The 13,409-nt window shown below is 53.2% G+C and overlaps 3 protein-coding genes across 3 annotated transcripts; all 3 read left to right on the top strand.

Annotated features, from left to right (window-relative positions):
* Window positions 1–1,711: 1,711 nt before the first annotated feature.
* Window positions 1,712–1,957, top strand: IUM83_19133 (Pol protein; the record flags this gene model as incomplete). The annotated part of the gene is made up of 1 exon (XM_067944166.1): window positions 1,712–1,957. One exon carries the CDS (start codon window positions 1,712–1,714, stop codon window positions 1,955–1,957), a length of 246 nt encoding a protein of 81 aa, XP_067784760.1.
* A 267-nt stretch (window positions 1,958–2,224) lies between these two features.
* Window positions 2,225–3,343, top strand: IUM83_19132 (Retrovirus Polyprotein; the record flags this gene model as incomplete). The annotated part of the gene is made up of 1 exon (XM_067944165.1): window positions 2,225–3,343. One exon carries the CDS (start codon window positions 2,225–2,227, stop codon window positions 3,341–3,343), a length of 1,119 nt encoding a protein of 372 aa, XP_067784759.1.
* A 674-nt stretch (window positions 3,344–4,017) lies between these two features.
* Window positions 4,018–4,287, top strand: IUM83_19131 (Pol Polyprotein; the record flags this gene model as incomplete). Its single annotated transcript, XM_067944164.1, has 1 exon — window positions 4,018–4,287. One exon carries the CDS (start codon window positions 4,018–4,020, stop codon window positions 4,285–4,287), a length of 270 nt encoding a protein of 89 aa, XP_067784778.1.
* Window positions 4,288–13,409: the final 9,122 nt, after the last annotated feature.

Raw genomic sequence — 13,409 nt, 5'->3', positions numbered from 1 at the left:
AGTCAGCGGCCGCCCAACTGGGATCCATTGCCCGAGAAGCCCAGCCCGGAAGACGAGGACGCTCAATCGACACTGACTTCTCAGATGTCGACGACGATGCCGATGACGATGATGATGAGCTTGACATCTCTTCGCACCAGTCGTCACCCGCGCCTGTCTTCTGTGACGCAAGGATCGCGGGTTCAGTCAGTCTTCGCTCAGAAAGCACCTAGGTACACCTTTCAGCTCCTACGGCCTCCCTCCAGGGCGCTACATGTCTATTGTAAAGCCAGGATCAATCTCAGTTCGCATTTTACCAACACTATACAAGCGGGCTTGGCACTGGAAATATTTCAAATCAGCATCATCGACCTGGTTCACCCGTCGGCCGCCAACCCTCAACCATGAGCCGCTCCACGCACAAGGACGACAGGAGCGCTACCTCACGTATTCGATCACCGCACGTGCAGAACAGGACAAGGGATCGAAGAAGAAGTGGTGACTAAGAAGATGCCGAAGTTTATCGACGGTGGCCCAAAGGACTTCTTAGACTGGGTCTATCACTTCGACCAGCTGCCTCTCTCAAGCACTGGAACGCCGAAGACAAATTCCTGAATACCACCATCCTACTGGAAGGCGATCTCCGAGAAGCGTTCGCTGACGCGGCCATCTCAGACGATGACGTCCGCATGGACGAGGAGTTCACGCGCGCACCTGCAAGGCCTCTATCGTAGTGCTCCCGGTCGACTACAGCGAAAACTACAAGAGGAGTTGTGGAGATCCGCAAGCCGCGCACCGAGTCGCTGGCCGAATACAGCAAGCGGTTCCGCGCACTCGTGCGTATGGAGCATACTGGCCCAACTGAATGAGAACTCGCCGATGTGCGAGGACGCGCTGTGCCGACTCCATAAGCGCGGACTGGCCGATTGGCAGAACAAGTATGACGCTGGTGGTCAAGTCTACACTACCGTCGCCGCTCTGGTGCCCTTCGAGCGGATTGAACAAGGTGAACAGCGCCTCCATCGCGCTGGCAGTCAAGACAAGGGAAGCCGTCATGACAACTCTCGCGGCCATGGCGCCGCAAACAATAACAACAGCAACAGCAACAGCACCAGCTATCGCAACGGCAACAACAGCAACAGCAACAACCGTCAGCAACACCAGCGAGGAAGAAACCCTGGACGAGGTAACGGCAGCAACAACAGTCACGCCTCCAGCAACAAGTACTGTACCTTCCACAGGACGACGACCCACAACACGGCCGACTGCCGAGCTCTGCGCCATGACAACCAGCAAGAGGAGCATCAGCAAGCAGACCAGCGCCGCGGACCCCGTGCAGCTCAGCCTCCTCAACAGCACCAGCAGACAAGAGTGGTACAACGCCAAACGGAGGGAAGCTCCAGCGACGACGAATATTTGTTTTGGGACTGAACGCGTCTCCGACCAGCTCACCACCTCCAATGCGCGTGATGATCAAGCTGGAAGCTGGCAAGGATCGTTTTCAAGCTCTGCTCGACAGTGGCTGCTCGCGCAGCATCGTCAGTTCCGCGTTCATGGAGCTATTGCAACAGAAACAAGGGCAACACTTGAGCATTCTCAGGTTTCCTTCAAGTTGGTCAAGGGAAACACTAAAAGCACCGGGGCTACGACAGTCCGGTTCCGGATCCCACAGTTGAAACGCGATTCAGTGATAATCCATAAGTTCGAGGTCCTACCAACGCTGCCCGACGATATGACAATAGGCCGCGATTTAATGGGCGCTCTCGGACTCGTGATCGACTTCAAGAACGGCCGCATCACGTGGGACGGCGAGCTCGTCGTTCGCACCACGGAGCATGGCCCTGCAGCGCAGGACAACGCAATGATGACGCTACGCTCGATGAAGACAACGAGCTATGCGCCGGAGATGACTGCGCCACGACACCAGAAGATCTGTTGCCGCAGCACCTCGAAGCTGCTTTGGAGCACTGTTATTTGAAACTGCTCGAAGAATATGTGGATCTGTATAGTGGACGACTTGGCCGGATCAGACTGGATGACTATTTGCTTCCTCTACGTGCTGACTACACGCCTTCGCATGCAAGGCCTTACAGCGTTCCTCGTAGTCAAGAAGAAGCCGCACATCGTGAGATCCAGAAACTCCTTGAAGAGGACGTTATCGAGCAGATCTACGGCTCGGAGGCAGCGGCGCCAGCATTCTGGTGAAGCCCAACGGATCACTTCGCCTCTTGGTTGATTTCGTGAGTTGAACAAGTTCCTGCGTCGGTCGCCTTACTACGTGCCCAAGATTCGTGAGATCCTGCTCCGCCTCGGCAAAGCTAAGTGCATGTCTACGCTGGACGCGAATATGGGCTACTTCGCGCGTCGATTGGCGAGACAGAGCCGAGCAGCGACCGCTTTTTGCCTCCCGTTCGGCAAATTCCAGTTTAAGCGGTTGCCCATGGGCATTTCGACTGCGCCGGACGAGTATCAGGCGTGCATGGAGAGGATTCTCGGCGACTTAGACTTTGTGATTGTTTACTTGGACGACATCTTGATCTTCTCCGAGAACCCAGTCGAGCACCTGGAGCACCTGCGGATTGTATTCGACCGGCTCCGCCAGTATGACGTCACTCAACGGCAAGAAGTGCCACATTTGCGCGATCGTGTGGACTACCTCGGCTTCACACTCACTCCCGAAGGAATTCAACCGCAGACGAAGAAGGTGGAAGCGATACAGCAGATCGCCGAACCTCGCAACAAGCGCGAGCTGCGCAGATTCTTGGGGATGATCGCATACTACCGTGACATGGTGCCAAATAAATCAGCACTGACCGCTCGTCTTAATCGTCTGACATCGAAAACCTGTAAGTTCACCTGGACTCCTGAAGACTCGGCCGCCTTCAGAAGTATCAAGGAAGCGCTGGCTCGGAGCGTGTGGCTAGCCTTCCCGGATTACAGCCGCCGCTTTCACGTGTTTGCAGATGCCAGCGGACATCAGATCGGCGGTGTTATCGTGCAAGGCCGGAGGATCCTCGCATGCTCGCGGTCCATGACCGACACGCAGAAGAAATACTCTACCATGGAATGGAGTTGTTGTCCGTGGTCGAGATCCTCAAGGAGTATCGCACGATGCTATTGGGTTTTCCTGTGGTTATTCATACGGACCATAAAATTTGTTGTTCCCACGCGAGACATCGCTGAGGGTCAAACGCTGGAAACTCCTACTCGAAGAGTACCGATTGAAGTCGTGTACATCCCTGGTTCGCAGAATATCGGCGCGGATGCATTTTCTCGGCTGCGCTACGATTTCGTGAAGCAAGTTAGCGAGAGGAACTCTGCGCGGTCGAAGAAGAAGAAGTTGCTATCGACGGAGCTGTCGTGAAGAAGCATCAACTGGGCGACGCAACCTGCAAGAGTATCATCGAACAACTCGAGAAAAAGCAGGCCGACCCCGACTACGCGTTGCGCCCCGCTCGGCGTCGTTCTATTGCACCACCGAAGCAGAATAATGGTGCCCGAGTCGCTACGTGCCGACTTGGTGGAGATGTATCACTCTATCTACTTCACCCGGGTGCAGACAAGCAGTACCACACGATGAGCGTTTTCTGGTGGCCGGGTATGGAGAAGGATGTGACCGACTTCGTTAAAGCTTGCAACGATTGCAAACGTGCGAAGCTGCATGGTGGAAAGCAGAACTATGGACATCTACCACCGACTCCTGTCTCCAACACCGATCGTCCCTTGACGTCGTCCACGTTGACTTGCTGGGACCAATTTCGGGAAATTTCTACTGCCTGACTGCTATCGAACAACAATTTCGCTGGCTGGAAGTGATAATCCAGCGCGGCAAGACGTCAGCCACCACGGCTATCAGCTTTGAAAGAGTTTGGCTGTGTCGTTATCCGCGGCCTAAGCGCGTCGTGCACGACCTAGGCCCCGAGTTTACCGGCGACGAGTTCCAGTTGCTTCTGAAGTCAATGGCGATCAAGGACAAACCAATTACGGCAAAAAAATCCTCAGGCGAACGCTATCTGTGAGCGCGTGCACCTGGAATTGATGAACATCTTGCGCGTGCGCCCTGATCTGCATGACCAGCTCGAGACGGCACTCGACTACGCCGCGTATGCAATCCGTGCCAGCTACCACAGCATCCTGCGAGCGTCTCCAGCGCAGTTGCTGTTCGGCGAGGACATGCTCACCCGCCATTTGCACTTCGCAAACTGGAACTACCTCTCGAAGCAAAGGTTCATGGCGATTCTACAGGACAATGACCGAGAAAACCTCAGACGCGTGCAGCACACTTCTATCGTGAAGGCGACACTGTGATGCTGCGTATTCCCGCTCGAGAACGCAAGAAAACGGACCCAGTTGCCAAGGGCCCATTCGTGATTAAGACCGTGTTTGACAACGGCACTGTCCTCCTGGACACGGGAGCCACGGAATACCGGACGAACATCCGACGTATATTCCCCTGTTAAGTCGGCTCCACCGTTATCCTGGCATTCGGGAGAATGACATCTCTCTTCGCACCCAGTCGTCACCCGCGCCTGTCTTCTGTGACGCAAGGATCGCGGGTTCAGTCAGTCTTCGCTCAGAAAGCACCTAGGTACACTTTCAGCCTCCTACGGCCTCCTCCAGGGCGCTACATGTCTAGTTTGTAAAGCCAGGATCAATCTCAGTTCGCATTTTACCAACCACTATACAAGCGGGCTTGGCAAGCTGGGCAGTGGCGGGCACTACCAAGTCAAGAGCTCCAAGTCAGGTGCCGCTTCAGGAGAAGCTCCAGTGGGGCAAAAGGATACGCGACCCAACTTCGTCCGCCGGTGGCTCAACTTCCAAGCGCGGCAAGACTTCGTCCCGTACAACTTCGCATGGTAGGTCCAGTCCTGTTGATCTGCAGGTTCCAGTGTCTGACCAAGCGATTGACCCAGCTCGTACATTGGCTCCGCAGCAGATCTCAGCTCGCTCGAGTGGACGCTCTAAGGCAGGGCTCGCAGCGCGCCCAGATGATGGAGTTATTGAAGAACCGCAACCGGGCCAAGGTAGCTGGTTGCATTATGGCATCAGAGTCCAAGACCTTCCTCGGCAGACGTTTGGCTTCCCCAGATACGCGCCGTGCAAGAGCCATATTCAGCACCTGCACCAGCGCTGGGAGCCGGTCGAGTACTGGAACTTCTCAAGACAAAGCCCTGGGATGCCATGTGGAATCAGCGAATCCAGACCTGGTGTTCTTTCGATGTCACGACTTGGGCCCGGTTATGGTTCGCGCTCTGAAGCGTGTGGTCAACTTCATGAGCCTCTGGCGGCGAGCTTACTGGGAACGCTTGCACTGGGTCACGATGGATATACACGTTTTGATTACGAAGCCATGGCTGCACTCCTGGGCATTCCTGAGCTTGTGGATCTCTACCGTGACCGCAAGGAGCGCAGTGCCGAGTTCGAGGTTCGACGTCGGGAGCTCATGGAGGATCTGGGACGCGTCAAGGGCTACACGGATGATATCTGGTACGAGCCTGGACTCTGGGTCGTCCCTCACGATCCTTGTCATTGGATCCTTCGCGACCCAAGTCGCCAGATCTCGCTCCCGGATCAACTCGAAACTTTGGACGATGCTGAGCCGGCTCGCTTCGCACGCAATTCGCCACTCGCAGCTCGGACGACGCGTTTCTGGACCTGGCCCTGTCGAGCTCCAAAGAGACCCACTGGACGATGAAGAGCGAGCCCAGAATCAATCGACCCAAGCATCATCTACGATCAAGCTGGAGTTGGAGAGTTTTGGAGAGCCTTCATGCCACCGAGGAGAGGAGGATGAGTAGTTCACAGAGATGTAGCGTTTTTTAACTTAATATGACGTCCTCACGATTTTGCATTGCGTGTGTCACTTGAGTTCTTATGCATCTCAGCTCGTTTTCACTTCCTCAGTTAGAAACCGCTTCGGCTCACTCCAGGCATATTCAGGATAGGGCAAACATGTAGAACTTCAACAAATTTCAAACACAAAGCAACATTAACACATGCACGGTTTAGGCTGAATACCTCTACTGAGCCTCAGGCTCAGGAGGTTCATCACCAGCCTGCATAGCTTTAAACCGTGCCTGCGTGCTCGCGTGCTCTTGTTGAATTCGTAAAGTAAAGCTCCACAGTTCAGCTGCGACATCGGCAGCCACTCCAACTCCGAATAACCCTTCCACTTTACCAAATACTCTCGGACTCTTCTCGACGTCCGGGTTCTCTTGACCCAGCGGACATCCCGGATGGCCTCAACCTCATAGACATCCTGAGTTTCATCGGGCTCGTCAATATCCTCGGGCAGTAAGGCTGCATCTAGATCATCTTCCTCAGACACTTCAATCTCAGCTGTGGGTCGGTCTGGGAACAGTGCTCGTGGCTTGAGTCGACTCACGTGGACCCACGGGTAGAGCTTGTACCCAGTCCCCTCGATTTTCAGCTTACACCGATAGTCATCTGAGACTTCCAAGATCCGGAACGGCCCATGCCAGAGATGAGCAAATTTCTTGCTCAGTCCAGGTTGCACTCGGGCCAGGTATAACCAAACAGCATCACCGTCAGCAAACCCTGACTTCAGCCTCTCAGAGTTCAGCCCAGACCTTAGTCTGAGCTTCGAACGTTTCTCTTTGGCTTTAGCTTGGAGGTCCTTAGCCCAAGCTTGGGCGTACCATATCGCCTCTGCACGTTCCGTCGCCACTATAAGCAGTCCTTTGATCCAGCCCAGTGGGGGAGATCCCAGCATAGCTGAGACTGTGCTGGGTCCCAACCGTGAACCAAATAAAATGGAGTGTCGAGACGAGTAGCGTCGAAGGACGTGTTCAGAGCCCACATCAACTTCTCCACTTCGTCCCAGTCGCTTTGGTCAGGTTCGGAGACATAAGCTCGGATAGCTCGGACTACGGTTTGCACAGAGCGTTCTTGCTGGCCATTGGCCTGAGGGCGGTAGGCTAGGGTCGCACGCCGTCTCCCAGCATTTCCCGGAACTTGGTGAAAACCTCACTCATAAAACCGAGGATCTCGGTCATGACGCAGCATTTCACTGCTCCAAACCTCTGAAAGACATATTCCATGTAAACCTCAGCCACATCCCGAGCTGTAGTAGAACTCATAGGCCGCCCAATAACATACCCTGAGAAAGCACACTGGAAAAGCAGCAGAAATACATTGCCACGGTCTGACTTAGGAAGATGTGTCACAAAGTCCATAGAGACCACTCAAAGGGCCGAGACGCCAGAATATTTCCGGGTGAAGGCCCTGGGTTGGCAGCTCCTTAGCAGTGACACAATCCACACATTCCTTGACATAGCGTTCCACATCTGCAGCATACATCCCAGGCCAATAGTATTCTTGGCGAAGTCTCTCGAAGGTGCGAGTAATTCCCCTGATGGCCGCCTTGATAATCTTCATGGCTCAGCTGCAACAGGTCGTCCCTGAGAGCGGAAGGTACACCAATCTCAGATTCCCAAAGCAGCGTCCCTGGGTCGACCTGGGGTAGGACGCTCAGATAATACAGGATATCCCGAGAGTCTAGCACGTAACGATCCACAACCTTCGCCACATCTTCAGCTTCGGCCGCGGACATGTCTTCAAGTTCACCTTTAAGATAAGCTCTGAGCTGTTTTGTCCCAGGGCTCAGCTTCTTGCTGCACGAGGATTCGTCGCCACCTTTCGGCTATTGATGCGGCGGGTGTCGTCATCTCAGGTACATACCTGGCCCTGCTTCAGCCTGGATTTCTGAAGTCTCCGTTGGGGTTCCCTGTCTACATCAGCGCCCCCTTCTTGGCGCCGGGCTTGATTACGAGTGACCACAAAATCTTTGCGTCAGAGTCAATGGTTCAGCCGCAGCTTCGAGAGAGAGGTTGGTTCTGTCTTGGGTCCGGGCGCAGTTTTTTGTGACAACTAAGTGTTCCGCCGCGGAGTTAGCAGGTTCAGGTGCCTCAGATTTCACCAATTTCTCAGGGATTCGATTCATCTGTCTGAGCTGACTCAGCTCCACCGGGTCATCAACCACTACTGGGCCCTTAGCAAGGAGTGTCTTTGAGGTCAAATAATCTGCGGCAGCATTGAATTCTCGCTTGACATGTACTAGTCTCAGCGATTTAAACTTGAGGCGGGTAGACTCGAACTGAGCCAGTAATACTGGAAGCCCAGGGTTCAAACATTGAATCAAACCTTGTGCCTGCTGAATAGCAATTCGAGAATCTCCAACTACAACCAAATTTGATATTCCACGTTCTAAGATGCGAGTGCCCCTCGATTAGACCATGATACTCGGCTTCGTTCACCGTGACACCTTCGAAATGAAAACCTCGAGCTTCTACAACGTCCCAGGACGGCAACTTCCACAGGATGCATCCAGAACTGCCTCGCCGATCTGAAAGTTTAGCTGCTCCGTCAAAACTAAGCAGCCATCCCTCGTAATCAGCTTCAAGCATCTCCAGACTGATGGGTGGAGCTCGGACTACACGTCCCTTAGCCGGGATCAGGTTCTCAGCGATTTTATCAAGCTGCTCTCGGGGGTAATCCCAGCTCCCAGAATTGCAGCGAGTCCGTCTTCATCACGCTCTACTCTGTAAATCTCCAAGGGCCATGGAGCCAAGCGAGCAGCCCATTGCTCACAGCGACCTTCCAGGGACTGAGACCTAAACAACCACTTCAGAACTGAATACCGGGTGTAGACTTTCAGCAATTTGCATCCAACCAGCATTGTGTAGAAAACTCTGAGAACCCTGAGTAGGGCTACGACCTCTTTCTCCAGCTGGGTGGTATCTGAGCTCCTGATCATGAAGAACCCTTCCGGTGTAACGCACCGGATGAATTACTCCATCGTATTCTTGTCCCAGCACGGCACAGAAAGCCCAAGGATTAGCGTGAACTATGATCACAAACGGCTTTTCCCTGTCTGGGTGTCTGAGCAATGGCGTCGAAACAATTTTCTCTTTCAGGATCCCAAACGCCTCCTTAGCTCGACTGAGATCTCGGCCTTCCCGGACTTGATCGTCGGTCAACTCGTAGAGGACAGAGGCTACAACTGGGAGGTCTTCAATAAACTTATTGTAGTAATTGAGACTTCCCAGAAAAGACTGAACTCCCTTTAAAGTCGATGGGAACGGCAAATCTCGGACTCCCTTGGCGATCTTCGGCTTAGCTCGGATCCCCTCAGCCCCAATTTCGTGGGACAAATACGAGATCGTCTTTTTACCGAATTCACTCTTAGGTAGGCTCACAGAAATTCCCCAGTATCGCAGTCGGTACAACAATCGATTCAGGTCGATACACAGTTGATCCCAGGTTTCAGCACCATAGGCGATGTCATCGATGCACGAACTTCGTCCCAGAACTGGGTTCAGCTGAGGAGGGGCTGGTATGTTTCTCCGAAACACCGTCAGCTCTGCACACAACACCGGCAATTCATTCTCAACTCCCATCTGAGCCCTTTGGCTCAATCCCCAGAAACCTCAACACATCTGGGTTCACCTGAGCCTCTTCCGAGGCTGGGAGGCGGACAAACCCCACAGACAGTTGTCCAGCATTTGTTGGTAGATCAGCGGGGCATTTTTCAGTCCAAACGGCATGCGGGTCCACTGGTAATGGCCTAACGGGCAAATAAAAGCTGATATGAGCTTAGCCCTGATCGTCATAGGCACAGCCCAGAATCCACTAGCCATGTCCAAGCTGAGAAACCACATCGCACTCTCAAACCCGATCAATAAGTCATCGATCAAAGGCAGAGGGTAATGCATTAGCTTGATCAGCTGGTTCACCAGTCTGTAGTCAATGCAAAATCGAATATCAACTCCATTCTTCTTCATCACAATGACAATGGGTGATGCCCAATCTGAGTGTGAAGTCTCGATCAGTCCAGTTTCCAGTAACTTCTTGAGAAGATCGTACACCTTCGGCAACAGATGCGGAGGAATCGATCTCGAGCGCTGAGCTATAGGCTTGGCGTCACCAACATCTAAGTCACAGACAACACCTCGCGCAGGGGCTGGGACTGCATTCCCATCTCCCAGAAAACTTGCGTGATGTCTTTCCAAGATCTCCCGGATCTGGGAGTCCATCTCAGGTGTAGTTTCACCAACTTCGCCGATGTCAGCTGAGTTCAGGTCCGCTTTGGGGTTCAAGTCCTTCAGTTCAGGGAGAGCCGCTAGTTGATCTCGGAGATCGCTCAGCAGCGCGCTTCCTTCGTGATAAAACACCGTAGCTTCTTCATCTATTTCAGCCTCCATTCTCAGACATCGAGAAAACGTCTCGTCCAGCTGAGATCTGGGGTTGCCCACAAAAGCCTCAGATTGTCTCGAAAAAACTCTCTTCAGTTCCTGATCAGCATTCTCAGAGGTCTCTGGCTCAGATTTTCGCGCAAATCTCGGGTTCGTTAGGATCTTCTGAGGCCAAGGATAAGAATGCTTCTCAACGGCAGGGGTTCGTTCAACTCCCGAAGTTTCTCAGCTTCCTCTTCTCGCCTCAGAAAATCCTCAGAGGGCTCAGCTTCAAAATCAACTGTGCCCATTCTCGATACTTCCGAGATCGCGGCCGCACAAAAAAGTCTCCATGTGGCAGGTAATCCTTCTCCACCAAACAAGCAACCACAGTGTGTTGATATACTGGGGTCAACCGGTCTGAGATATTGACAATCTTGACTGCTTTCGGTTTCCGCCCAGCTCCATAGATGAATTGTGTCACCCATTGCTTGCCCCTCCCAGCCCATTCCTGGACTTTCTGAGGGTCGGCACGGTCATACTTCACAGGGCGAATCACAGATTCTCCTGGTTGTAGCCAGGCGGTCTCCAACATTCTGACTCCGATTTCCAAACCAATATGATCCACCTCAGGTCCTCCAACTAAGAAAAGACTTTCCTCATCTGGGAGTTGAACCATGCCTTCGCGTGCACAGAGGCGAACCCCAGCAGCAATCATGAAGTCCATTCCCAGAAGACAGTCGACACCTTCTCCAACATTACCAACCCAGATATCCATGATGTAAACAACCCGAGTTCCGAGCGTCAACTTGATCCTAGCTTGAGCTGAAACATAGGTGGGAACGTCCCCGACCCCAGTTACTTTGAGTCTGTAACCACGTCTGAGCTTGAGCCTTAACCTGCGTGCAAGGTCTAAGCTCATAAAACTCGTAGTAGCCCCAGAATCCAACATAATCTGTAATCTGTGATCGAAAATCGCTCCATGCACCTTTGCCACCGCCCGTTTTCACCAAGTAAAGTGTGATTGCTCCACCAGCCATATCTCTGACCTGGGACTAGGGCAAACTCGAGATGGTTCTCAAGCTCAGCCTCAGAGTCTGGGTCTTCGAGGTCAGCTCCAACGGAATAGACACATCCTTGCTCAGATGAAGACATACATTTGGGGTTATTACTGCGCCAACATGGAAGGGCAGAGCCCACATATGCATATGCGCAGCATGCTTGGGACTTCGGCTCGTCACGCACTGGTTCCCAGACCAGCGAGCCTAGTGGGTTTAACGGCATCCCAGACTCCGGGCCATCCAATAGAGCTTGGACTACCTCAGGAGAGAGGCCCTCGATGGAACCCCCAGCACGGATGACATCCTGTACTGCTTTTAGAGCCGACCACATGTCGCATAAACCCCGGCGATGGTATTCGCCGCACTTGGAACATGGTTGGCGTCGACAGAACTGAGTCGGGTGACCCTCTTCGTGACAACGTCCACAGATGAGCTTGCTCCAGCATTTCTCCGTAGTATGGCGGCTGCTGCCGCATTCTCCACAAGTCTCAGCATGCTGGTACTCATCGCTTCTGGGCTGGGATCTGGGCTTCCAAGCCAATTTCTCAGCAACTCGGTAAATCTCCTCATCCAGCAGGGCTGTTGTACAGCTTAGCTCAGATGGTTCTGTGATCTCCTTCCCGGACATCTGTGCCTCTTTGAGGCTCAGATTCTCAGCTCCGGTCTCAGTTTCGGTCTCAGCTTTATTATCTGAGGGAATCTCCGAGTCATCCTTGAAATGGACATGTCGTCTCAGATCTGAGTCGAAATTTCCTCCATCAGCCAAGAACGCCCGGCCCTCAGCTCGTCGTTGCTGAGGCTTAAACCTGCCAAACTGCACAGTCTGGGATGGGCTTCGCTTTTGCTGAGCATCCCGGCTTTCATCTCGCTGCAGAGCTTCAATACGTTTCAAAGTCTCCTCCAACTCGCTCAGCGTGTCAAACCTCTGACCTTGCAGAGTGGTTCTCAGCCGAGAATCACCCACAGCTTTGATGAAGCGCCTAATATGCGCTTCACGGTCTGGGGTTGGCTTCAGATAAGCGATGTTGGCCTTCTTTACAGCACGGTTGAGGCGGTAGAAGAACATTCTGGGGTCTCCCGGTCTCGGATCCTCATCTCGTAGTACCGCTCAGCCTTGGAACCAATGCTTCGGCACCATTCCTTCTTGAAAACGTGTGAAAGCTGTTTCCAGTCTGAGCGGACATCATCTGAGAGCTGAGTACACCAGTCTTTCAGAGAACCTGAGAGTCTCATACGAAGCTGGACAATCCGAGTTCGTTCATCCCAGGGTGCCATGGTAGCATAGTACATGAAACGCTCCCACCAGTTGACTCGGTCCTCCAGGGGTGCATATTCATTGAACTTTTCCAGAGCATCATGGGGAATCATCGCTTGGACTACCACTCGAGTCCCAGAGCTGGGATCAGCACTCTTGGACTGGGCCACAGCTCCAAACTGATTTTCGAGCTCATCCTGAGAAGAGTCACTTGAGCTGGAATCGTCTGACTCAGATCCGCTATCATCTGGGCCTTCTGGCGGCGACGTCCGAGATTTCTGACTTCGGCGAGACGCTGAGCCTGACTTCATCTCAGACCTGGTCTCAGATTTGGTCTCAGAAGTCTTGGTCCTGGTTGAAGCCTGGGCTTTCCCAGCTGAACTTGGCTTGCTTTGACTGGCTGTTACCAATTGTTGCACAATACTCGTCAGCTGAGCAAGCTGGGCCGTCTAGAGTCTCCAGGAGTCTGAGATGTAACCGGGATGGCTGGGATAATCTGAGCTGGGGTCTCAGGCTGAGATCGAGAAACAGCAGTTTGGCGAAGTTGGTCTTGAGCCGCTTGGAAGCGGCGGATTTTCTCTTCTTGGATCGCCACTGCCTTCTTGTGGTCGATCTGAGCTTGGGCATATTTCTCATTCATCATTCTCAGCTCAGATTCGTATTCGGCTCGAATGCGGCTCGCTTCAGCTTCCTCAGCTCTCTTCCGCTCAGCCTGCCGAGCTCGATCCTCAGCTTCTCTGAGACTTTGTTGCACACCCAAGAGATACCGAGCTCGGGTTTCGTCTTCCTTGCGTTTCTGAGACTCCTCCTCAGCCCTCTGCTTGGCCAACCGCTCGAGTGCTTCCAACTGAAGTTGTTGCTCTGACTTCTGAGATCTGGGAGCTGAGTTTAAACTTGTTTGGGGAATGTACTGCTGAGAGC

Source organism: Phytophthora cinnamomi (assembly GCF_018691715.1).
Source record: "Phytophthora cinnamomi strain GKB4 chromosome Unknown Contig85, whole genome shotgun sequence".
In the NCBI taxonomy this organism is placed as follows: Eukaryota; Oomycota; class Peronosporomycetes; order Peronosporales; family Peronosporaceae; genus Phytophthora; species Phytophthora cinnamomi.
The sequence above is the reverse complement of the archived record's forward strand: the minus strand, read 5'-3'. Positions and strand labels throughout refer to the sequence as shown.